The following is a 26,360-nucleotide window of genomic DNA, read 5'->3' as shown; positions in this document are numbered from 1 at the left end:
CAACTGGCGCTACTCAATGGATATGGCAAAAATCATGAGACAATGAGATTATTGGACTGTGATTGGCATTTTGAAAATTGCAATTTTTTTATTGTCCCACACTATCATCTTTAATATCCACAAACTAAATTAACACTTCACTTTTCTTTCTTTTACCTGAAAAAAAGAAGAAGAGAGAAGCAGCTATCTACACAAATACTCCATTAAGCAGATAAACTTCACGGTTTAGACAAACCACAAAGCCAACTCAAAAGAACCTCAGCACCTTTCTCCCATGAACAATCTAGCATCATGTCATGAGCAACACCTTCAATACAAACTGGTTCAACCTCATAAAACCACCCGGTTTCCTTCAGCCCCTCACAATCCTGCAAAACCATAACCCATTTCGGTGTAATACAAGTACCAAGATTGAAAAACTTTCTGGTTTGGTTAGAAGACAAAGGAGGGTGCGTTCTTAGTTCGTACCACTATGAAGTCATCTTTGGCACCTAAAACAAGAACATTTGTAGAATTTTCCATTGGTTTTGGTACTGGAAGTGATGCGTTTAGCTTCCTCAGATCAAACAGCGGCATCCGTGAACTCTCTATCATAAGATCCTGGTAACTGAATCAAGAAAAGAGAGAGACAATTTGTTTAGATTAGTGAAACTTTATTTTAGATTCAAGGTGACTATTGAGCTAGATTAAAGATATACCACTTCACAAGTTGATCATCCATAGCTTGAGAGAAGAATGTTTCTCGACAAAGGGGAATAGATTTCTGAAAACCTTTAGCAGCTAAACTGAGAGTAACCTACTCAAGAACATAACCAAGAACAAACATTGCTGAACAAATAGAACATGACATCAAGATCATCCTTGCAAGATCAAAGGCAGAAAAAGATTTTTACCTTAAAAGCAGCCACAGGTTTCGAGAAGAGATAACGTAAAACTAAGCCGCTGAACAACAAAGAGAGTCCCGGAAGTTATATATAAGCTAAATTCGTTTAGCCAATAGGTTGCGAGAAGTTTACCTATTACCCGAAGGTGGAACCGAGCAAACAAGTACAACCCCTGAAAGTTCTGGAAACGCATTTTCCGTTCCTGGAATCAAAAACAACAAACTCATCGGTTATCGTATAGGCATTCTTACACCTGATCCAGAAAACGAAACTCATTTCAATGAATATACACCTTACCTAACGTCTGCTTGTTTACAATATTTGCCAAGTAATATTGAACAATGAGTCCTCCAAAAGAATGACCAATAAGCACAGGAGGTGAAGAACCAAGATTCGATTCAATGAAATCCGCAATATCACTTGCGTGCGTCTACTACACAAACACAAATCTTGCTGAATCAAGTAACTATCCAATAAAGAAAATGCACATTGCAAGTTTCAAATACCTGAAGTGTTCCAGCAACTGTTCCCAAAGGTTCATCACTTTCACCCTAAAGATAACAAATCACTCAATTTCAATCCAAAGTTTGAAACTTTATGTTCTTGAAAGTCTAACTAGATATTGGGGAAATCGAAACTCAGCATAAAAATCAAAACTTTGATGATTTGAGAATTTACCTGACCTAATAAACTAACAGCATAAGAATCAAACCCAGAAGAAGAGAAGAAAGGTAACCAATGTTCAGCCCAACACCAAGCTGCGTGATAGCTTCCATGTACAAACACCAATGGTGGATTCTCTCTTTCGGATTTGCTTCTTCGTTGTTCGATTACCTCCATTTTTAGACCAGAGGGAAGCTTGTGGAAGAGACGGTTTTGCCCCTTTTTCAGTTCGTATGGAGTTTTCGTTCTTGGGGGATTGGTGAGAGCTGCCATGGGCTTAATCGTCAGCGAGGATAGGCATGGGAATGAAGTAAGAGAAGAAGACGCCATTGGCGTGAAGGTCGAGCTGTTCCGAAGAGGAGAGCTCTCAAGAACTATCAGAAGTTTTACTGTATTCTTGAATTCCATATTGATTCGAACCAACCGAATTATTTAGAATCTATATCATTTTTCAAATTATTTTGAAAACTCTCTAAAATTCCTTAATAAATTCTTGAAAAATTCGAAAGTCCAAAAGATATGTTTTTCATAATTCTTACTCCAAACTACTTAATTTTATAAAAAATAATTAAAAATAACTAAAAAATTCGTATGAAACTGAATTTTAATATTTAATTTAAGAGAGTTTTCAGTTTTTTTTTTTGGAAATTTTCAAGAATTTATTATTATTTGAAAATAAATTTATAATTTCAATATTAATATTTTGATTGATAAATTAGAAAAGTTAACAGAAATTAACAGAATATCAAGTAAAACTATTTTTAAATATTCTAAATTAAAATATTTAAAATTGTATCGTAGTATATAAAATTATATATTTTTAAAAAAATATATGAAATTGAATATAATAACTCAAATTCTGACCCGTTATTCAGGCGGAATTTGTTTTGAATTTATTTTTGTTTAAAAGAAATATATTATCCAAGTCTAAATTTTTGACTCGTTAATTTTTTTTTTACATAAATTGAATAATTTATATTCGTTTTAAAAAATTCAAATTATGGCATATGCGGAAAAAAATCTATTTTTTATTATTATATGGATGATATGATGATTTATTTGTTTCACAATAATAGAATCATATAAAGATGAGAGGTGAAATATAATGATTAATAACAAATTAATAAGGTAAGTTAGATATCAAATCTTATATATTCATTTTGATTGGTCATTTAAAAATAATAATAATTATGTGTTTTTCGTTTTTATAATTAAATTAAATTAATTAAATTATATAAATTGACTTGTTTATCCTTAATAAGATGAATTAATTTACTCTTTGAAATTTTATCTCTAATGGCATTTTTAGGTAATTTTTTACAAAAGGAAAGGTTAGTTAAGGGTATCTTATAAAGAAGTGTACTCCCCAAATAATAGTATAGGATTAAACAAAACTTTGGAAGGTAATAGATATGAGCTTAGAAATTCGCTATATAGTAACCTAAATATTGAATTTTAAATATTATGGATCCAAATTAACTAAAATATATATTTTGAGACATTAAGCTTCGAACAAAATCATAATATATATATTTGGTTCTCGGTAAGCAATGTAAGCTTGTTAGATTTCTTCAAGGAATCTAGCCGCGCTCATCGGTCAAAAATGCAGTCTAGGCATGTTACCTACAATGTAGTTGGTGGCACCAAATCAGTTCCTTACATGAACCGGACGAATAATATTTCGCACGGTTCCATTAACAATGTTCAACCGAAACACGGGAAGATGATGAGTGTAAGGAAGTTGATGATGTACAACCTCATGGATATGCGGAATCTCAGCTGCACTCATGAGGTCAACGTATTCCACATGTCTCTCCATTTTGTTCCCACCTACATTGCCTTTGTGGATCGACCTTTGGGGGGGATGAGACAGCGATGCTCTTTTTCAAATGTTTATCAAGTTGAGAATAAGTCCCGGAGAAATTGCAATCATCGATAGGACAAGATCTCGGTTTAGCATTCATGAATCTACTTGCAGTACTTGTCCCTTTTGTTGTCTCAAAGACTTCTCCTCTGCATAGAGGGCAGTTTAAGGTCTTGTTACTTGAGCGTTTTTTCTTGTTTTTTTTTTGCGGAACTGCTTGAAACAGTTGGAGTGACGAGCACTTGTGTCGCACATATAAGGACGACATCCATTAAGGGAGGAAGAACATCTAAAAAAAACAACATTATGACGCGGTTCCATGCAAATCACACACCGCACATCCTCCCATTCTGATTGGATAAATGACTCATGTGCTTTGTATTTCTTTGTCCTTGAAGAGCGAAGTGGGTATGGCGATACTCTAGTCCTATTGCTTGACTCAGGGATCATCTGATTTTCCTTCGACATTTATCCTGCTTAAAGATTTCAACATTGATCAAAAACAATCTTTAATCAAGTTAATAAATTTCATACACAAAATGTAACATAGTTAGATGACAGATGATCAATGGTTAGTCGATATAAGTGAACGATCGATTCACTAAACTCCAAAAATTGTGAGTATTCGATCGTCTCACCAACGAGATCATTGGAGTTAGCATTCAGCACTAACTCACGGCATTCATTGTAACAAAAAAAAAAACAAAAAAAAAGGTTCCAATAAAGTTTTATGTTTCAGCTAAAACAAAACTTAAAATTCGATTCAGACTAAAAGTTAAGACCGAATAAGTATCACTTCAGTCATAGTAATCAACAAATACAAAAGCGCTAAACAACACAAACAAATGTACATCACTAGCTTCATCGTAAACCTTAAAAAAACTAGTTGGAGATTTCTCTAAAAGTGGGTGATCGAAACAAATGTACATCACAAGATTACCTGGTTAGTTTCTGTGTGGTATTCTTCTTGTTGTAAATTTTTTTTTACGAAACTTAATTACAAAAGGGTCAAATATTTCAAACAAAATTATCAACCAAATACCATTAATTAAGCCTTGCAAATAATTTTTTATAAAATTTATAGGGGTCACTTGACCCCCTTCATATAGCTTTGGCCTTGTGTACAATAGCACGTATTGGTCACCCCTAACAAGAATTGCCCAGGAATTTCAATAGATCAGTGAAATCTATATGAAATTAATTTGAAAAAAATATTCAACCAACAATTGGAGAAAAGTATATACATCCTTGGTTGTATAGTTCTTTATTTCTAAAGGAGAATGAAAACAATAGAGTTTGGTTTAAGCAGTCGATGGAATTTTGATGTGAATGCATGATTGTGTGATTTCTAAGGCTTTTTATAAGCTATTATTGTGTTTGTCTCTCTCATTTTACCAAAATATTTTTTTCCTTTGTATTCCACATTTTTTACTTTTCCTAGTAAAGAAATGTGAATTTTAATTAATTTTTTTGAAGTACAAAGAGTGAAATTCAATAATAAAACACAATTTAATGAGTGACAATTAAAATTGAAAAAGTTAAAAGCAGATAGTCTAAAATTATAAGAAGACAGTTTATATAAACTAGACAAATAAACTATAAAAATGTCAATTTTGTATATTATCCATTAATATATATTATCCATTAATAATGTTAAAAGCAGATAGTCTAATTTAAAGATATATTATCCATTAATAATGTTTTATCATAAATTTTGTTGTTTTCTAACTAATCACATACAAATTTTACTTTGTCTTACTTAGATACTGCGGCGCCGACATTGGTAATGGAGATCTGCACACGGCTTCGGTGTGCCTCCCATTATAGCGGAGCATTTGCTTACCTTTGAACTTGAAGTGGATGTGACGTCCAGCGAGTATTTCTTTGAGTTCGTAGTCAATTGTTACGAAGTGGTGATAAAAGAATGTGGAGTACTCCAACTCTAAGCCGTTCCATTTTTTGGAGAGAAAATAACTCAAGACTAGCTAGTTGGGGCGTAATTGGTTGAGAACTTCAGAGAAGAACAAAACAATGATCTCCTATTGTTCTTGTTTCTTCCAATCACCTTAATCCTGCCTCCATTTCCTCTATAATATCCATGGCACGGCGCTTCATCAATGCGGTTTTCTTGACAACTACCGTTCAAAGACGGAGAAGGAGAGGAGGTAAAGTTTTTTCCACAGTAATCAAAACTTTTACTAAACTTTTATCCCTAGATTGTGGAAGTTTGTTGCACATAAAGCAGTTTATAACATCCATGTAACGCTTTTGTGCTGCAAGATTCCTCGATCAAACCATACAATGTTACTCCAGCTAACTGAATGTTTTCTTTCTCTTATGATGTCGTAGATTTGACCAGCACAGTAGTTTGTATGCTTTACTCCTTCGATTATCCAAGCTGAAGAATCTACAGAGTCGAAGAGGGTGAATGTTGTGAGGTGCAGAAGTACCCACACTGATTCTGAACGAAAGAAGAGCATCCAAAGGAGTTTGAGACAGCAGGTACGGTTCCAGGCATCGCGATTCTTTGCATTTGGGATGATAGCCAAATATCCTTTCTTCTGCAGCAGCATAATTAACATTTGACAAAGATGTTCATAGCTAGTCCAAATATTTGAAAAGAGTTCCGATTAGATCTGATGAAAACGTTAATTTGTTCTTGTCTAATCATTGCCATTTCAGCGATATCAATTTTACAGCAATTTTCTTGAGTTTATTCTTGGCTTTGAGATTCTCTCATCATCATGGTTGAGTTGTTGGCTGCATCTTAACAAACTCAGAATCGTTGAAGAAAATAAGGTCAGAAATAGTTTCTTGGGTTACAAGCAACCCCAATCCTCAACTAATGTATGAAATATTCATTCTTCATAATAACTAGAAACTATTTAAAGTAGAGCAAACTTTCACTCGAATATCTGAAATAACGTATTTTCAAAATCAGCATGAAACGTATTGCAGATACTTCACGAAATACTACACTAATAAGTAATAAGTAAGATAATTTCTCAAAAAAAAAAAAATGTTAAATTATAATTTGAGGATAATTTCTCAAATGGACTGGTAAATTAACTTGCGGGACTTTCTTACAAATTGGATCCTTCCTTTCCCTGTTTTTTTTTTTTCCTTTGAATATAATGTTAAATTATATTCACGAAAAAATAACGTTTGTTACATGTACTGCAAATGTTTCTGAATAATTTGAGAAGGTAATAAAATTGAGAACTGAAAAAAAAAAACTTCTAGAAGTTGCAGTTAAATTATATTCATGAAAAAATAACGTTTGTTACATCAACTGCAAATGTCTCTGGCCGTCCGTAGTCCGAATCACTGACAATTGGTTTCGAATTTGTTTGTCTCACTACAAGAAATTTGGTCATTGGCAGCATATCATTGTAGCACTAATTCATTAACTGCTACTAAAAGTGACAAAATCGGATGGCAACTATATTGTAGTATTAAGTTAGCGCTGGGAAAGAATTTCATTAAGCGGGAACCCAAAAATCACTACTGTAGCAGAGAAAATCATTTTAGAGGCAAAACACTTAGCCAAAACTTTGTTTTTCCGCGACTCTCACAAAAGCAAACACTTAGGTCATTTTTTTCTGAAAATCTAAACCTTCGCTGACACCACGAATCCGGTTTCCGGTCACCAGAAAACCCAATTCCGGTCATTCCTCAACCTTCGTCGCCTCGATTCACTCGATTTCCAGTCATTTATCAACCTTCGACGCCTCAATCTGGGCTCGGTGTCTCGACCTAGATCTGAGTCGGAGCTGGGTTTCTCTCGACTTCTCGTCCTCTCCGTAGCTCTATTATATATTCTGCTCCGACTGTTTCTCGTTCGCCAGACTTCTCGTCTTCTCTGTTGTTCTTTCTGTTTTCTCGACTGGGTTAGTCTTCCATCCGATTTGATTTCTCATTCAAGCTGCTCCTATTTTCAGTCTCCTTAACCCTAATTAAATTCTCTTATTGTGAGCTTTCAAGGTCTGTAGCTTATTGCGAGGTTTGAAGCTCTTTATCAAGGAAGGAGACGAAGCTGAAAGGAAGAGAAGGAAGAGATTTCAGATTCTGTAAGTAACGAAGCTGTAAGTAATTTTCGATTTTGTTTCTAATTGAGAATTAGGGTTCAAAACTATATTATTAATTTGAGATTGTGTTTCTAATTGAGAATTAGGGTTTAAAACTTTGGGATAATATGGATTGCTGATAATGAAATTGAAAACGAAAATGAATTGCTTAGATTCGAGCTTGTGTTTGAGATTCTGTTTCTTTGCTTATGTGTTTGTGTTTGCTTAGTTTTATATTTGTGTTTGTGTCTAGATTCAAGTTTGTATTTGCTTAGTTGGTATGTTTGTCTGAAGAAGAAATTGATAGTTTGTGTCAGCTTAGTTTTATATATGTGTTTGTGTTTAGATTCAAGTTTGTCTTTTCTTATTTGGTATGTTAGTCTGAAAAAGAAATTCATAGTTTGTAAACTGTTATGCGTTTCTGTTTGCTTAGTGTTATATATCTGTTTGCTTATGTGTTTGAATTGTATTGCTTCTTGGTTTAATAAAGGTTAGAACATATATACAATGCTGGATAAGAGATGGGTTCATCTCTGCAGGTATGGCAGTAAATTATATCTTATGTTAAGTAGAGTGATGTTTATGATTCCCAATATATGTTGTGTTATATGTGTGTCAGGGAGCATTGGAGGAAGGAGGAAAGCAATATAGGAAGAAAGTCTTTGTTTTTGGATATACATAACGTAGGCTATTTCTCTATTCTTTTTTCTTGGGTTGGTTATTGGCAGTCACTTTCTTCCTCTCGTTGGACTTGTTTAAATCATCTTTGGTACTTGTTCTTTACTCTCGTACTTTACTTGAACATTTGCTTCTATTCCTGTTTAAGTTTCTCTGTTTAACGTTACAGCTCAACTAGTCTCCTACAAAGGTGATTCAGATTCAACTCGTGGCTTCAAATACCTAGCTTTGGATTGGCATGACTGCTCACAATACTTTCTTGCTTTTGCTATTAAGGTACAATATAACCACTTTGCTACTTATTACTGTGAGACATTTATTGAATCTGTCAAGAGTCTTTTGTTTAGCAACCTTTGTTATTATTTTTGTGAGGCTTTTTGTTGAATAAGTCAAAACTCATTTGTTCATACCGATTTCTAGACACCAGTTTTGTCTGCACTCATTAACTGGAGTTAACATTGTCAATCTTACTCCCACTCACGTTCCTGAAGAGGACAAATTACTTATACTTAGGGAATTGACAATGATGCTCTACGAAAACTCATTAAAACCCATCTAATTTTGCAGAAATCAAGAACTGGGGACCCATTAGAGACCAAGTATCCGTAAGTACTTGATCAGTTTAGCCGGCTATGTTTGAGAACTTGATCAGTTTAAGACATGACTTTATGTTTTGTTTATGAGTTGGTTTCATGTATGTTTACATGTTCCTTTTAGAGTTCATGATTTAAATCTGTACACTTTGTATGCTTTGGATCTTAAATGGAAAAACATTGGTCTTTTATGATTTTTTGTTTCACAATAGATTTTATAAATCCCAGAATTTATTATCGCAATCGAATAGGTGCACAATTTTGGCAGCCATAACTGTAACAAAACAATTTACAACGACATTTTAATTGTGTCATAATAAAATATTTCATGGCACTAATACAAAGCCATGAAAGAGTACATAATAGCACGAAACAAGTGCTAGAAAAAACTATCCTATAGCATAAGACTATCGCTATAATAGGTTCATCTTCCGTAGCATTCCGAAAAATGCTATCATATGGGGTGAGGCTATTATAGCTCCTCCTGTCATAGCGTTCATGAAAACGCTACTAAATCGATATAGTAGCGTTTTCAGTGTACTACCAATGACCAAATTTCTTGTAGTGTCTATCCAAATGATGAGTTTCGTGGCTAGAGTTGATGTCTCACCATTTCTCTTTCCATTGCGCTCTCTCCATTACGTTTCCTCGTAATCCCTATATTTAGTTTTCAATGTCTTCGGTCTTCGAATTCACCTTGACTTATAAAATAATACAAATCAGAGGATCCAAAAACTTATAAAAATAATCTCTATATTCTACACCTACTTTATAAATAAAAAAATTAGGTTTTACACCTAATCGATACCCCTTAATGAGACTGACCGCTATTTAGCATTTGTCTTTACTTCGATAAGTTGTAATAAAAAATTTAAATGACTTTTTTATTTATCTTTGCTTGAATTGTGGCTAAGTTAAAATTTGTTTTTGTTCTAACATTGATCATCGCTCCATTTTCAACGTTAAAATCCTATTCTAAGAAAATAAACATGATTACAAATTATAAACCCTGCATCACTTTCGTTCCAAACTTCAGCATTCATTATTCTTTTTCCAAGAAAATTAACAGGATTGAATTTTTTTTCTTCCAAGAGATTAAATAGTATTATATAAATGAACCTCAAATTTTTAGGAATTATCAAAATCTCTTAACATCTTTAAGTTATTACTCCCTCCGTTTCACAAAGAGTGTCGTTTTAAGGTTTTAATCTTGTTTCACAAAGAGTGTCGTTTTATGTTTTCTATGCAGTTTTTAAGACTAATTCTGTTTTTTATCCCTATTTTTTCAGTTTATTAATTAAATAGAGGGTATTATCTAGTATATTAATAAGGGGTAGAAAAGAAATTTGTTTATTTTTCTCAATTTGTATGAAAAATGATAGAATGACACTCTTTGTGAAACAGAAGGAGTATTAATTTACCTCCATTATATACAAATTATTGAATATTTGAGTTTGGTTTGAGTCAGTTAATCTATTATTAATTCCAAGTGGATATAATGTTCTTTGAAGGTTCCTTTGTGCCTATCTCAATAAAAGCATTTTCCAGATTCAACCAACGAAAAAGCCCTTTCAATTTCTTCACAGATTGCTTTCTGACAAGTTTGAGATATTAATCTTCTCTTCATCATACTCAGATGGATTCTGATTTTCTCTCTAGTTTTTGTGTTGTTGCCATAACTTTCTTCATGTTTTATAGAAAAGTCAAATCCCATCAAGAAAACAAAACAATAGCTTCTTCTTCTTCTTCTTCTTTATCTCTTTCATCTACTCCATCTTCTTTGTCTCGAAATCGGAAACACGATGTCTTCCCAAGCTTCCACGGGGCAGATGTTCGAAAAACATTTCTTGCTCACATCCTAAAAGAGTTCAAAGGAAAGGGAATCGTTCCATTCATTGATAATGATATCGAGAGGAGCAAGTCTATCGGTCCTGAGCTCGTAGAAGCTATCAGAGGATCAAAGATCGCAATCGTCTTGCTCTCGAGGAACTACGCTTCTTCGTCGTGGTGTTTAAACGAGTTGGTGGAAATCATGAAGTGTAGAGAAGAATTGGGTCAAACAGTGATGACCATTTTCTATGACGTTGATCCAACGGACGTAAAGAAGCAGACAGGAGATTTTGGGAAGGTCTTCAAGAAAACGTGTAAAGGTAAAACCAAAGAGGACATTAAGAGATGGCAAAACGTTTTGGAGGCTGTGGCAACAATCGCTGGGGAGCATTCCTGTAACTGGTTAGCTTTCTTGATTTATACTTGCCATGATTTATATTTTACTAACACATAAAGCTATATTTATTGGTAGCTTTTAAAGAATTTCAAGACAACCAATACATAATTTTTGGATGTATAAGTGGAATTTTTTATGAATATTAATTGATGTATAAATTGGTCACTTGATTTGTTAGGGATAATGAAGCAGCCATGACTGAAAAAATCGCCACTGATGTTTCAAACATGTTGAATAGATACTCACCGTCAAGAGATTTTGACGGTTTCATTGGGATGGGGGCTCATATGAACGAAATGGAATCGTTGTTATGCCTAGACTCTGATGAAGTAAGGATGATTGGGATTTGGGGTCCGTCTGGGATAGGGAAGACTACCATTGCCAGAGTCTTATATAGTCAATTTTCTGAAAATTTTGAATTGAGTATCTTCATGGAGAATATCAAGGAATTGATGTATACAAGACCAGTGTGTTCTGATGAGTATAGTGCAAAGATTCAGTTACAGCAACAGTTTTTGTCCCAAATAATCAACCACAAGGATATGGAGCTTCCTCATTTAGGAGTTGCACAAGATAGGTTGAACGACAAGAGGGTGCTTATTGTTCTTGATAGCATTGATCAATCAATACAACTAGATGCTATCGCAAAAGAAACTCGGTGGTTCGGTCATGGAAGTCGGATTATCATCACAACACAAGACCAACGGCTTTTGAAGGCACATGGCATCAACCATATTTACAAGGTGGAATTTCCATCAGCATATGAAGCTTATCAGATCTTTTGTATGTATGCTTTTGGCCAAAACTTCCCTAAAGATGGTTTTGAGGAGCTTGCGTGGCAAGTTACAAAACTTTTAGGTAATCTACCTTTGGGACTAAGAGTTATGGGATCCCACTTCCGGGGAATGTCTAGGCATGAGTGGGTAAATGCATTACCAAGGTTAAAGATTCGCCTTGATGCTAGTATTCAAAGCATTTTAAAGTTCAGTTACGATGCCTTATGTGATGAAGATAAAGATTTATTCCTTCATATAGCCTGCCTTTTCAACGATGAAGAAATGGTGAGAGTGGAAGATTATCTTGCTTCAAGTTTCTTAGATGTGAGGCAAGGGCTTCACCTCTTAGCTGAGAAATCTCTCATAGCATTAAAGATTCTTTCTGCTGACTATACACGTATAAAGATGCACAATCTATTAGTGCAATTAGGTAGAGACATTGTCCGTCATAAGCCTGGGCACCAATGCATTCGTGAGCCTGGGAAGCGTCAATTCTTGGTTGATGCTAGAGATATTCGTGAAGTACTCACTGATAACACGGTTAGTTCTATTATTATTCTCTTGTTTCCTTGTTGTTTACAAATTAAATTCATTCAATAGCTAATTATCTCTCGTTTCTATCTTTTATGGTCTTTTTACAGGATAGTAGAAATGTTATAGGTATACTTTTGGAGGTAAGAAACCTATCAGGCGAATTAAATATCAATGAGAGAGCTTTTGAAGGATTGTCTAACCTTAAATTCTTAAGATTCCGTGGCCTATATGACGGTGAAAACAATAAATTGTACTTACCGCAAGGTTTAAATAATCTACCTCAGAAACTTAGAATACTAGAATGGAGCTGTTTTCAAATGAAATGTTTGCCTTCCAATTTTTGTACGAAGTATCTAGTCCATATAGATATGTGGAACAGCAAACTTCAGAACTTGTGGCAAGGAAATCAGGTACATAATTGTTGTGTTTCTCTCCAATTTTATAATATTGGGTCAAAAAGGAGTGATCTTCCGGTATGATTTCTTAGAAGGCTATCTCTTGTAGTCTTTATTATGCTTGCTTAAATTGTAGTATCCCTCCATGGTTAGTATCATTGGTGGAAAGGGAGGAACTATGTATAAGTTGTATGAACGAAGAATTTAATTTTTCAGTTAAAATAAAAAGAGACTTCGTTAGTATTTGAATTTAATTTTAATGTGTGTCCTTATGTTGTCTTTATTTGTTTCTGCAGCCCCTTGGAAATCTCAAGAGGATGTATTTGGCTGAGTCGAAACACCTAAAAGAGTTACCTAATCTCTCAACTGCCACTAACCTTGAGAAATTGACTCTGTTTGGATGCTCAAGTTTGGCGGAGCTCCCCTCCTCTCTTGGAAACCTTCAGAAATTGCAAGCGTTGAGTTTACGAGGATGCTTAAATCTAGAGGCTCTTCCTACTAATATCAACTTGGAATCTCTCGATTACCTTGATCTCACTGATTGCTTACTGATCAAAAGTTTTCCGGAGATCTCCACAAACATTAAGCGTCTCTACCTCATGAAAACTGCAGTAAAAGAAGTGCCTTCGACGATCAAGTCATGGTCTCATCTTCGTAAATTGGAAATGTCATACAATGACAATCTCAAGGAATTCCCACATGCTTTCGATATCATCACAAAGCTTTACTTTAACGATGTAAAAATACAAGAAATTCCTCTGTGGGTTAAGAAAATCTCTCGTCTTCAGACACTTGTACTAGAGGGATGCAAGAGGCTGGTAACACTCCCACAACTTTCAGATTCCTTATCACAAATATATGTAGAAAACTGCGAGTCACTAGAGAGACTTGATTTCTCCTTTCATAATCATCCAGAGAGATCTGCCACACTTGTTAACTGCTTCAAGCTGAATAAAGAAGCGAGAGAATTCATCCAGACTAATAGTACCTTTGCGCTCTTACCCGCTAGAGAAGTGCCCGCAAACTTCACTTACCGAGCTAATGGGAGTATCATAATGGTAAATTTGAACCAAAGGCCTCTTTCTACGACCTTGAGATTTAAGGCTTGCGTCTTGTTGGATAAAAAAGTTGACAATGACAAGGAGGAAGCCGCCGCTAGAAAAACAGTTGTATTTCTGAGAATCAGGGAGAAAGGTAAAATCGGCATCTATGTTTCATGGGAGTATCATAATCGATATCCCTTTCACGTGCCTCCCATTTTAAGAGAGCATTTGCTCATCTTTGAATCTGAAGCTGATGTGACGTCCAACGAGCTTTTATTTTCGTTCGACATCGAGGGTAACGAAGCGGTGATAAAAGAATGTGGAGTACTCCAACTCTAAGTTCATTAATGTGATGGAAAAAGCAACTCAAGACTTGGTTGGGACCCGCAAAACAAAGCCACCATGACGAAGAAGCTGACGAGGTAAAGTTATATTGACAACTTTTGATCTCATCTTCGTTGCCGCCAATTTCTTCTAGTCAACAACCGGTTTAACTCGTCAGTTATATTGACAACTTTTTATCTCATCTTCGTTGCCGCCAATTTCTTCTAGTCAACAACCGGTTTAACATCGCCGATATGATTCATCTCTGATTTAGGTAAAACAATATCATCTTTCTCAGTTTCTTGTGATCTGAACTACAGTTTTTGAATTTGGTCTCTCTTTGATTTCTGTAGAGATGATTTTGTCGACATTGAAGACATCTTCGACGAACCGCCTCCGGGAATGGAGAAATCCAAATCGAAGCTGAAATTATGGCTTGAAAATGAAAATTGCAATTTTGTTTTTGTCCCACACTTTTATTTTTAATATCCACAAACTAAATCAACACTTCACTTTTCTTTCTTTTACCTGAAAAAAAAAGAAAAAGAGAAGCAGCTATCTACACAAATACGGGGAGGTAGTGACAATAAAAAGAGAAGCAGCTATTAAGCAGATAAATTTCCCGGTTTAAACAAACCACAAAGCCAACTTAAAAGAACCTCAGCACCTTTCTTCCATGAACAATCTAGCATCATGTCATGAGCAACACCTTCAATACAAACCGGTTCGACACAATAAAACCACCCAGTTTCCTTCAGCCCCTCATCATCCTGCAAAACCATAACCCATTTCGGTGTAATACAAGTACCACGATTGAAAAACTTTCTGGTTTGGTTAGAAAGGACAAAGGAGAGTGCGTTCTTAGTTCTTACCACTATGAAGTCATCTTTGGCACCTAAAACAAGAACTTTTGTCGAATTCTCCATTGGTTTTGGTACCGGAAGTGATGCGTTTAGCTTCCTCAGATCAAACAACGGCATCCGTGAACTCTCTGTCATAAGATCCTGGTAACTGAATCAAGAAAAGAGAGAGACAATTTATTTAGATTACTGAAACTTTATTTTAGATTCAAGGTGACTATTGAGCTAAATTAAAGGTGTACCGCTTCACAAGTTGATCATCCATAGCTTGAGAGAAGAATGTTTCTCGACAAAGAGGAATAGATTTCTGAAAACCTTTAGCAGCTAAACTAAGAGTAACCTACTCAAGAACATAACCAAAAACAAACATTGCTGAACAAATAGAACATGACATCAAGATCATCCTTGCAAGATCAAAGGCAGAAAAAGAGTTTTACCTTAAAAGCAGCCACATGTTTAGAGAAGAGATAATGTAACACTAAGCCGCTGAACAACAAAGAGAGTCCCGGAAGTTATATATAAGCTAAACGAAGAAGTTCACTGATATAGGAAATAGCCAATAGGTTGTGAGAAGTTTACGTATTACCCGAAGGTGGAACCGAGCAAACAAGTACAGCCCCTGAAAGTTCTGGAAACGCATTTTCCATTCCTGGAATCGAAACAACAAACTCATCGGTTATCGTATAGGCATTCTTACACCTGATCCTGAAAAACGCAACTCATTCCAATGAATTTACACCTTACCTAACGACTGCTTGTTTACAATATATGCCAAGTAGTATTGAACAATGAGTCCTCCAAAAGAATGACCAATAAGAACAGGAGGTGAAGAACCAAGATTCGATTCGATAAAATCCGCAATATCACTTGCATGCACATTGCAAGTTTCAAGTACACAAACAAGTAAGAATCTTGCTGAATCAAGTAATTATCCAATATACACAATGCACATTGCAAGTTTCAAGTACCTGAAGTGTTCCAGCAACTGTTCCCAAAGGTTCATCACTTTCACCCTAAAGATAACAAATCACTCAATTTCAATCCAAAGTTTGAAACTTTATGATCTTGAAAGTCTAACTAGATATTGGGGAAATCGAAACTCAGCATAAAAATCAAAACTTTGATGATTTGAGAATTTACCTGACCTAGTAAACTAACAGCATAAGAATCAAACCCAGAAGAAGAGAAGAAAGGTAACCAATGTTCAGCCCAACACCAAGCTGCGTGATAGCTTCCATGTACAAACACCAATGGTGGATTCTCTCTTTCGGATTTGCTTCTTCGTTGTTCGATTACCTCCATTTTTAGACCAGAGGGAAGCTTGTGGAAGAGACGGTTTTGCCCCTTTTTCAGTTCGTATGGAGTTTTCGTTCTTGGGGGATTGGTGAGAGCTGCCATGGGCTTTGTTGATTGAAGATTATAGATGCAGATCAATACCCATAAACAAATACGTTCACTTTATATAATAAGTAACAAATAGAAAAACAATTGTTACAGAACTGAAACGTACTTTACGATCTCTTCTCTTCTTGATAAGAACAACGTATAGATTGATAGAGGCTTGCAATTGGCAATCTCCTAAGACAGAATTTAGCCCCTACTGTGGTGTACGTAGCTTTGTGTAGGCTTCTATCTTTAGGATACAACTATCGATCTCTGTTTTAACACCGTACAGAGACCCTAGCAAACTCTACTTTGAGATTCTCTGAAATTGATTTGGAGAAGAAGAAGATGAGAATCAATCCCAATCTTTCTCTCCTTTGTTTCTCTTGTATTGTTCTTCTCTCTTGTCTCTCTGTCCCCGTCTCTCTACATCGTTACGTCTCTTATATATTAATGAAGCGATGCTTGAACCAAGAGATGCTTCTCTTCTCTCAACCGGTGTATCGGTATAAACGTAACCAAGAGACGTGATGAAATTTGCACAAGTAGAATGGTATTTACATAAATACAAATGTTTATGTAAATAAACATGTTTATATAAAATAAACACCAACAATACCCCACATTTTCTTATTCAAACATATAAATACCCCACATTTGAATAGAAAATAAGCTCCACAATATCTGAGAAAATAGAATCATTATGCATCGGTTAAGGTGTCTTTTAGACTTGAACCTTTCCTAGTAAACACTTATCGGATTTACTTTGTAGGTAGTGAACTCTTGTCTTGAACTAACCACTTTTGATAGTAAATCGAGACAATAAGTGAAACACATAAATTATCAGCTCATTTCATGTTTATACGGTTGTGTTCATTTTGGTCCTGAACATATCCCGGCTTCGTGAGAGCTCTAGAGAATTTAGCCATCTCAATTCTCATAGGTGCGACCGCGACACCACTCTCATATAGGTAACATTAATTAAGAATAGTCCATTCTATTCCACTAAAAAAAAATATTAATGTTATTAAGAAAAATATTCATCCCTTTAAACATCAATGGAAATACATTTAACTTCATAGGAATAAGTAATATGTATATCTTTCTTGAGTCTTCCTCAGCCAGTTTGCCTCTTGAACCTAAACCATGGGATCTCCAATGTTGCTAGGTAAGGTTTCCACCAAGTGATGACTCATTGTGTTGGCTTTAAACCCATTCCCCTCGAAGTGAATACGACTTGCTTTTTCGGTAGGCCTTTAGTCAAAGGATCAGCCAAGTTATCCTTTGTTCTAATATAATCCAATGCTATCACTCCATTGGAAAGCAATTGTCGTATTGTAGCATGTCTCCTTCGAATGTGCCTTGACTTGCCATTGAAAATTTTATTTTTCGCTATATTTAAGGCAGCCATATTATCACAATGGATACATAGTGCAGTTACCGGCTTTGGCCATAATGGAATATCTTCAATAAAATTCCTTAGCCATTCGGCTTCTTCTGCAGCACTATCTAGTGCGATAAATTCTGATTCCATTGTAGAACGTGCAATACACGTTTGTTTAGATGATCTCCAAGACACAGCTCCACCACCAAGTGTAAACACATAACCACTTGTGGATTTACTATCCGTACTTCCAGAAATCCAATTTGCATCACTATATCCTTCTATTACATGAGGAAATTTAGTGTAATATAGACCATAATTAATTGTATGCTTTAAGTATCTCAATACTCTAACCAAAGCATTCCAATGTTCTCTATTTGGATTACTTGAATATCGACTTAATCGACTTATTGAGTAAGCCAAATCTGGTCTTGTACAATTTGTAATGTACATGATGCTTCCAAGAATTTGTGTGTATTCCAACTGAGACACACTTTCACCTTCATTCTTGGAAAGCTTGCTCGTTGGATCAAACGGAGTAACTACCGGTCTATCATCAAAGTGACCAAACTTCTTTAGAACTTTCTCCACATAATGAGATTGAGTAAGTGAATACCCATTTGGCTCTCTTTTAATTCTAATTCCAAGAATTACATCAGCCAATCCCATGTCTTTCATTTCAAAATTGTCACTCAACATCTTCTTTGTGGCATTGATAATGTCTTTACTTGTTCCCATTATTAACATATCATCCACATAAAGACATACAATGATCGTATCCTTTTTAGTTTCCTTAACGTAGACACACTTGTCACATTCATTTATTTTAAAACCATACGATCTCATTGTATTATCAAACTTCTCATGCCACTGTTTTGGCGCTTGCTTAAGTCCATACAAAGACTTTTTAAGCTTACAAACTTTATTCTCTTTCCCTTTGACTATAAATCCTTCGGGTTGTTCCATATATATTTCTTCATCAAGTTCACCATTTAGGAATGCTGTTTTAACATCCATTTGATGAATTTCTAGATCATATATGGCCGAAATTGCGATTAGATATCTAATCGAAGTGATTCTAGTCACCGGAGAATACGTATCAAAGAAATCAAGACCTTCTTTTTGACGAAACCCTTTCGCCACTAGTCTTGCTTTATATTTTTCAATCGTACCATCTGGTCTCAACTTCTTTGTGAAGATCCATTTATGTCCAATTAGTTTATTACCAGGTGGTAAATCAACCAATTCCCATGTATGATTTCTCAAAATGGATTCAACTTCACTTTGAATCGCCTCTTTCCAATAAGGTGCATCCGATGATTCAATTGCAGCCTTGTACGTTTGAGGTTCGTATTCACTCAAGTACGTCATAAAGTCCGTGCCAAAATCTTTAGCAACTCTTGCTCTTTTACTTCTTCTTGGTTCATTTTCTTCTTCTTGAACCTTTGAGGCACATTCATTGTCCTCACGTACCCGTTTAGTACTTGTTTCTCTAGGCTCTTTGTATGGAAACACACTTTCAAAAAACTCAGCCTCATTAGATTCAATGATCGTATTTACCTTTACCTCAACATTATTAGATTTATGTACTAAAAATCTATAAGCTGCACTATTTTCCGCAGGACCGATGTAAACGCAATCCACCGTTTTTGGTCCTATAATAGTTCTTTTTGGTAAAGGTATTTGAACCTTTGCAAGACAACCCCACACTTTCATATTTTTATATGAAGGAGTCTTCTCTTTCCACATCTCATATGGAGTTTTATCACTCTTCTTGTGAGGAATCTTATTCAAAATTGAATTAGCCGTGACAATGGCTTCACCCCATAGATTAGGTGGTGCACCCGAATCGTTTAACATGGAATTCATCATCTCTTTAAGCGTTCTATTTTTCCTTTCGGCAACTCCGTTCTGCATCGGAGTGTAAGGTGCCGTAGTTTGATGAATGATTCCATGTGTGGAACAAAAATCTGAGAATTCATTTGATTTGTATTCTCCACCACGATCTGATCGGAGAATTTTTATTCTCTTATCTAATTGATTTTCAACTTCTGCTTTGAATTTCTTAAACATATTCAAAGCCTCATCTTTAGTATTAATCAAATAGATTTGACAATACTTGCTGAAATCATCAATAAAAGATATATAATAATTTTTTCCTCCACGGCTTGGAATTGATTGAAAATCACACAAGTCACTATGTATTAAACCAAGTAATACATTTGACTTTTCCACAGATTTATAAGAATGTCGTGAATATTTTGATTCCACACAAACTTCACATTTACTTCTTTTATTATTATTAAGATTGTTCTTTGGTAACAATCCTAAATTCATCATTCGATATAAAGAATGATAATTGACATGTCCCATTCTTGCATGCCATAAATCATTTGAGTCAAGCAAATAAACAGAAGCAGTGCTATTGCCTGCGTTTTCATTAACGATCGGTACAACATTCAGTTTGAAAAGACCATCACACAAGTAGCCTTTTCCTACATACATCCCACCTTTAGTGAGTACAACCTTATCAGATTCAAATACAATCTTAAAGCCTTTGTTGCTAAGAAGTGACCCCGAAATCAGATTCTTTCGAATCTCAGGGACATGGAGTACGTTTGTGAGTGCAAGTTCCTTCCCAGATGTGAGTTTTAAAACCACTTTGCCTTTCCCTGCGATCGTCGCGGTGCTCGCGTTTCCCATGTAAAGCTTTTCTCCACCAGAACCTTGTTCATACGTGGAGAACATACTCACGTCGGAGCACACATGCTTTGTAGCACCAGTGTCAACCCACCAATCATTGGAGTTTGTCATCATGTTTGCCTCGGAAACGACCGCAACAAACTGATTTTCAACAAGGTTTGCGTTGCTTGCGTCTCGAACCGATGTCCTTTCTTTCTTATGGCGGCAGTCCTTGGCTCTATGTCCAGGCTTTCCACACACCCAACAAGCACCTTGTGGCTTCCTCTTGAAGTTAAAGCCCTTTGGTGGATTGAACGGTTTCTTACCGTTTTTGTTCTTCTTAAAGCCCTTGGATTTGGAGTTGTTTCCCTCAATTACATTGGCCTTCGCTTCCATAGAAGAAAACTCAGATTTCTCATTCTTACGATTCTCTTCTTCAACACGAAGCTTGAGAATTAGTTGCTCGAAACTCATGTCTTCATGTAGGTGCTTTAGATAGATCTTGAAATCTTTCCACGTTGGAGGCAACTTTTCGATGATGGACGCAACAAGAAACGCCTCATTCAGCCCCATACCTTCATCTTTCAATTCATGAGCAAAAATCTGAATTTCTTCCACTTGTTTCACCACAGAGATGGTGTCACTCATCTTGAAATTCAAGAATTTTCCCACAATGAATTTCTTGGCACTTGCAACTTCAGACTTGTATTTCTTCTCTAATGATTCCCACAACTGTTTTGGAGTTTGGAAAATCTGATAAACATCATAGAGAGAATCATCCAAGGCATTAAGAATGTAGTTTTTGCACAAAAACTCATTCTGTGACCATGTCTCCGATGCTTTGATGACTTCATCCGAAATGTCTCCTTCAACAGGTAATTCCGGTGCGTCGGAAGTCAAGTATTGTGCCAAATTCAAAGTTGTGAGATAGAACATCATCTTTTGCTGCCATCTTTTGAAATCCACTCCTTTGAAAACAAAAGGCTTCTCAATGTGATTTTTCACATTCCCAGCAGATTGATCCATCTATCAATTTCAAAACAACAAATAATTCTGTCTTAGATTGTTGATTGAAGATTATAGATGCAGATCAATACCCATAAACAAATACGTTCACTTTATATAATAAGTAACAAATAGAAAAACAATTGTTACAGAACTGAAACGTACTTTACGATCTCTTCTCTTCTTGATAAGAACAACGTATAGATTGATAGAGGCTTGCAATTGGCAATCTCCTAAGACAGAATTTAGCCCCTACTGTGGTGTACGTAGCTTTGTGTAGGCTTCTATCTTTAGGATACAACTATCGATCTCTGTTTTAACACCGTACAGAGACCCTAGCAAACTCTACTTTGAGATTCTCTGAAATTGATTTGGAGAAGAAGAAGATGAGAATCAATCCCAATCTTTCTCTCCTTTGTTTCTCTTGTATTGTTCTTCTCTCTTGTCTCTCTGTCCCCGTCTCTCTACATCGTTACGTCTCTTATATATTAATGAAGCGATGCTTGAACCAAGAGATGCTTCTCTTCTCTCAACCGGTGTATCGGTATAAACGTAACCAAGAGACGTGATGAAATTTGCACAAGTAGAATGGTATTTACATAAATACAAATGTTTATGTAAATAAACATGTTTATATAAAATAAACACCAACAGGCTTAATCGTCATTTTGAGCGAGGATAGGCATGGGAACGAAGTAAGAGAAGAAGACGCCATTGGCGTGAAGGTCGAGCTGTTCCGAAGAGGAGAGCTCTCAAGAACTATCAGAAGTTTTACTGTTTACGCTAAATAATGTAAGAAAAAAGATAACCATAGACTATTAACACTGTTAATATTCTTGAAAATTATTTTGAAAACTCTCTAAAATTTCTTAATTAATTCTTGAAAAATTCGAAAGTCCAAAAGACATGTTATTCATAATTCTTACTCCAAACTACTTAATTTTATAAAAAAAATAATTAAAAATAACTAAAAAAATTCGTATGAAACTGAATATTAATATTTAATTTAAGAGAGTTTTCAGTTTTTTTTTTTGGAAATTTTCAAGAATTTATTATTATTTGAAAATAAATTTATAATTTCAATATTAATATTTGATTGATAAATTAGAAAAGTTAACAGAAATTACTTTCGATGTGGGTGTTAGTACTATTTGAAAATTATTTTGAAAACTCTCTAAAATTTCTTAATTAATTCTTGAAAAATTCGAAAGTCCAAGACTATTTAATTTTATAAAAAAATAATTAAAAGTAAATAAAAAATTTCTTATGAATCTGAAAGAGAATTTTCAGTTTTTTTTTGGAATTTTTCAAGAATTTATTATTATTTTAAAAATAAATTTATAATGTCAATATTAATATTTTGATTGAAAAATTAGAAAAGTTAACAGAAAGTACTTTGATCAACTTGTGGGTGTTAGTACTATTTGAAAATTTGTGTATGGTAGACAAAATTAATTCATGTTTTTCTTGTATCCAAAATATTTGTGTATTTTAGTGAATAGATGGTATATTTATATGAAGTTTGCTCTTAATAAAATAATAAGTTAAGATATTATTAAACAAAACTTTGGAAGGTAAAAGATATGAGCTTAGAAATTCGCTATATAGTAACCTAAATATTGAATTTTAAATATTATGGATCCAAATTAACTAAAATATATATTTTGAGACATTAAGCTTCGAACAAAATCATAATATATATATTTGGTTCTCGGTAAGCAATGTAAGCTTGTTAGATTTCTTCAAGGAATCTAGCCGCGCTCATCGGTCAAAAATGCAGTCTAGGCATGTTACCTACAATGTAGTTGGTGGCACCAAATCAGTTCCTTACATGAACCGGACGAATAATATTTCGCACGGTTCCATTAACAATGTTCAACCGAAACACGGGAAGATGATGAGTGTAAGGAAGTTGATGATGTACAACCTCATGGATATGCGGAATCTCAGCTGCACTCATGAGGTCATCGTATTCCACATGTCTCTCCATTTGTTCCCACCTACATTGCCTTTGTGGATCGACCTTTGGGGGGGATGAGACAGCGATGCTCTTTTTCAAATGTTTATCAAGTTGAGAATAAGTCCCGGAGAAATTGCAATCATCGATAGGACAAGATCTCGGTTTAGCATTCATGAATCTACTTGCAGTACTTGTCCCTTTTGTTGTCTCAAAGACTTCTCCTCTGCATAGAGGGCAGTTTAAGGTCTTGTTACTTGAGCGTTTTTTCTTGTTTTTTTTTTGCGGAACTGCTTGAAACAGTTGGAGTGACGAGCACTTGTGTCGCACATATAAGGACGACATCCATTAAGGGAGGAAGAACATCTAAAAAAAACAACATTGTGACGCGGTTCCATGCAAATCACACACCGCACATCCTCCCATTCTGATTGGATAAATGACTCATGTGCTTTGTATTTCTTTGTCCTTGAAGAGCGAAGTGGGTATGGCGATACTCTAGTCCTATTGCTTGACTCAGGGAGCATATGATTTTCCTTCGACATGTATCCTGCTTAAAGATTTCAACATTGATCAAAAACAATATTTAATCAAGTTAATAAATTTCATACACAAAATGTAACATAGTTAGATGACAGATGATCAATGGTTAGTCGATATAAGTGAACGATCGATTCACTAAACTCCAAAAATTGTGAGTATTCGATCGTCTCACCAACGAGATCATTGGAGTTAGCATTCAGCACTAACTCACGGCATTCATTGTAACAAAAAAAAACAAAAAAAAAGGTTCCAATAAAGTTTTATGTTTCAGCTAAAACAAAACTTAAAATTCGATTCAGACTAAAAGTTAAGACCGAATAAGTATCACTTCAGTCATAGTAATCAACAAATACAAAAGCGCTAAACAACACAAACAAATGTACATCACTAGCTCAATCATCAAAGTGATTCATCGTAAACCTTAAAAAAACTAGTTGGAGATTTCTCTAAAAGTGGGTGATCGAAATAAATGTACATCACAAGATTACCTGGTTAGTTTCTGTGTGGTATTCTTCTTGTTGTAATTTTTTTTACGAAACTTAATTACAAAAGTGTCAAATATTTCAAACAAAATTATCAACCAAATACCATTAATTAAGCCTTGCAAATAATTTTTTATAAAATTTATAGGCGTCACTTGACCCCCCTCATATAGCTTTGGCCTTGTGTACAATAGCACGTATTGGTCACCCCTAACAAGAATTGCCCAGGAATTTCAACAGATCAGTGAAATCTATATGAAATTAATTTGAAAAAAATATTCAACCAACAATCGGAGAAAAGTATATACATCCTTGGTTGTATAGTTCTTTATTTCTAAAGGAGAATGAAAACAATAGAGTTTGGTTTAAGCGGTCGATGAAATTTTGATGTGAGTGCATGATTGTGTGATTTCTAAGGCTTTTTCTAAGCTATTATTGTGTTTGTCTCTCTCATTTTACCAAAATATTTTTTTTCTTTTGTATTCCACATTTTTTACTTTTCTTAGTAAATAAATGTGAATTTTATTTAATTTTTTTAAGTACAAAGAGTGAAATTCAATAATAAAACACAATTTAATGAGTGACAATTAAAATTGAAAAGGTTAAAAGCAGATAGTCTAAAATTATAAGAAGACAGTTTATATAAACTAGACAAATAAACTATAAAAATGTCAATTTTGTATATTATCCATTAATATATATTATCCATTAATAATGTTAAAAGCAGATAGTCTAATTTAAAGATATATTATCCATTAATAATGTTTTATCATAAATTTTGTTTTTTTCTAACTAATCACATACGAATTTTACTTTGTCTTACTTAGATACTGCGGCGCCCACATTGGTCATGGAGATCTGCTCACGGCTTTGGTGTGCCTCCCATTTTAGCGGAGCATTTGCTTACCTTTGAACTTGAAGTGGATGTGACGTCCAACGAGTTTTTCTTCGAGTTCGTAGTCAATTGTTACGAAGTGGTGATAAAAGAATCTGGAGTGCTCCAACTCTAAGCCCTTCCATTTTTTGGAGAAAAAACAACTCAAGACTAGTTGGGGCGTAATTGGTTGAGAACTTCAGAGAAGAACAAAACAATGATCTCCTATTGTTCTTGTTTCTTCCACTCACCTTAATCCTGCCTCCATTTCTTCTACAATATCCATGGCACGGCGCTTCATCAATGCGGTTTTCTTGACAACTACCGTTCAAAGACGGAGAAGGAGATGAGGTAAAGTTTTTTCCAAAGTAATCAAAACTTTTTACTAAAATTTGTCCCTAGATTGGGAAATTTTGTTGCACAACAAGCAGTTTATAACATCCAGGTAAGGCTTTTGTGCCGCAAGATTCCTCGATCAAACCATACAATGTTACTCCAGCTAACTGTATGTTTTCTTTCTCTTATGATGTCGTAGGTTTGACCAGCACAGTAGTTTGTATGCTTTACTCCTTCGATTATCCAAGCTGAAGAATCTACAGAGTCGAAGAGGGTGAATGTTGTGAGGTGCAGAAGTACCCACACTGATTCTGAACGAAAGAAGAGCATCCAAAGGAGTTTGAGACAGCAGGTACGGCTCCAGGCATCGCGATTCTTTGCATTTGGGATGATAGCCAAATATCCTTTCTTCTGCAGCAGCATAATTAACATTTGACAAAGATGTTCATAGCTAGTCCAAATATTTGAAAAGAGTTCCGATTAGATCTGATGAAAACGTTAATTTGTTCTTGTCTAATCATTGCCATTTCAGCGATATCAATTTTACAGCAATTTTCTTGAGTTTATTCTTGGCTTTGAGATTCTCTCATCATCATGGTTGAATTGTTGGCTGCATCTTAACAAACTCAGAACCGTTGAAGAAATTAAGGTCAGAAATAGTTTCTTGGGTTACAAGCAAACCCCAATCCTCAACTAATGTATGAAATATTCATTCATCATATTAACTAATGTATGAAATATTCATTCTTCATAATAACTAGAAACTATTTAAAGTAGAGCAAACTTTCACTCGAATATCTGAAATT

At 34.9% G+C, this 26,360-nt stretch overlaps 3 protein-coding genes and 2 pseudogenes across 4 annotated transcripts in view; 1 reads left to right on the top strand and 4 right to left on the bottom strand.

Moving 5' to 3' along the window:
- Window positions 1-62: 62 nt before the first annotated feature.
- LOC9304859 lies at window positions 63-1,930 on the bottom strand. The gene is made up of 8 exons (XM_002868741.2): window positions 1,563-1,930; window positions 1,391-1,435; window positions 1,182-1,314; window positions 1,017-1,086; window positions 894-942; window positions 699-796; window positions 469-607; window positions 63-368 (listed from the first exon to the last, which is right to left on the bottom strand). Exons 1-8 carry the CDS (start codon window positions 1,875-1,877, stop codon window positions 219-221), a joined length of 999 nt encoding a protein of 332 aa, XP_002868787.2. The 5' UTR covers window positions 1,878-1,930; the 3' UTR covers window positions 63-218.
- A 1,124-nt stretch (window positions 1,931-3,054) lies between these two features.
- On the bottom strand, window positions 3,055-15,926 carry LOC9306920 (annotated as a pseudogene).
- LOC9304858 (disease resistance protein TAO1) lies at window positions 10,172-14,119 on the top strand. Its single transcript, XM_021018915.1, has 4 exons — window positions 10,172-10,981; window positions 11,155-12,292; window positions 12,394-12,696; window positions 12,978-14,119. The coding sequence occupies exons 1-4, from the start codon at window positions 10,386-10,388 to the stop codon at window positions 14,061-14,063; spliced, it is 3,123 nt and encodes a 1,040-aa protein (XP_020874574.1). The 5' UTR covers window positions 10,172-10,385; the 3' UTR covers window positions 14,064-14,119.
- The window catches only part of LOC9306917 (putative methylesterase 14, chloroplastic), a 54,403-nt gene continuing 42,532 nt past the window's right edge, over window positions 14,490-26,360 (bottom strand). For both annotated transcript variants that reach the window (XM_021018921.1, XM_021018922.1), the window contains exons 7-8: window positions 14,921-15,059; window positions 14,490-14,818 (exon numbers count right to left, since the gene is read on the bottom strand). In XM_021018921.1, coding sequence (XP_020874580.1) covers window positions 14,654-14,818; window positions 14,921-15,059 — 304 coding nt within the window. In that variant the 3' untranslated portion in view covers window positions 14,490-14,653. The remainder of the gene's footprint in view (window positions 14,819-14,920; window positions 15,060-26,360) is intronic.
- Window positions 23,035-24,057, bottom strand: LOC9306919 (annotated as a pseudogene).

Source organism: Arabidopsis lyrata (assembly GCF_000004255.2).
Source record: "Arabidopsis lyrata subsp. lyrata unplaced genomic scaffold ARALYscaffold_7, whole genome shotgun sequence".
In the NCBI taxonomy this organism is placed as follows: Eukaryota; Viridiplantae; Streptophyta; class Magnoliopsida; order Brassicales; family Brassicaceae; genus Arabidopsis; species Arabidopsis lyrata.
Note: the sequence above shows the minus strand (reverse complement) of the source record. Positions and strands in the feature narration are given on the sequence as shown.

Coding starts and splice junctions, on each gene's coding strand:
- LOC9304859 (XM_002868741.2), bottom strand. CDS start 1,877: ATGGCGTCTTCTTCTCTTACTTCATTCCCATGCCTATCCTCGCTGACG. Junction 1,087..1,181: donor TGTAAACAAGCAGACGTTAG/GTAAGGTGTATA, acceptor TTTTGATTCCAG/GAACGGAAAATGCGTTTCCA. Junction 797..893: donor AACCTGTGGCTGCTTTTAAG/GTAAAAATCTTT, acceptor GTTCTTGAGTAG/GTTACTCTCAGTTTAGCTGC.
- LOC9304858 (XM_021018915.1), top strand. CDS start 10,386: ATGGATTCTGATTTTCTCTCTAGTTTTTGTGTTGTTGCCATAACTTTC. Junction 12,293..12,393: donor AAGTACTCACTGATAACACG/GTTAGTTCTATT, acceptor GTCTTTTTACAG/GATAGTAGAAATGTTATAGG. Junction 12,697..12,977: donor ACTTGTGGCAAGGAAATCAG/GTACATAATTGT, acceptor TTGTTTCTGCAG/CCCCTTGGAAATCTCAAGAG.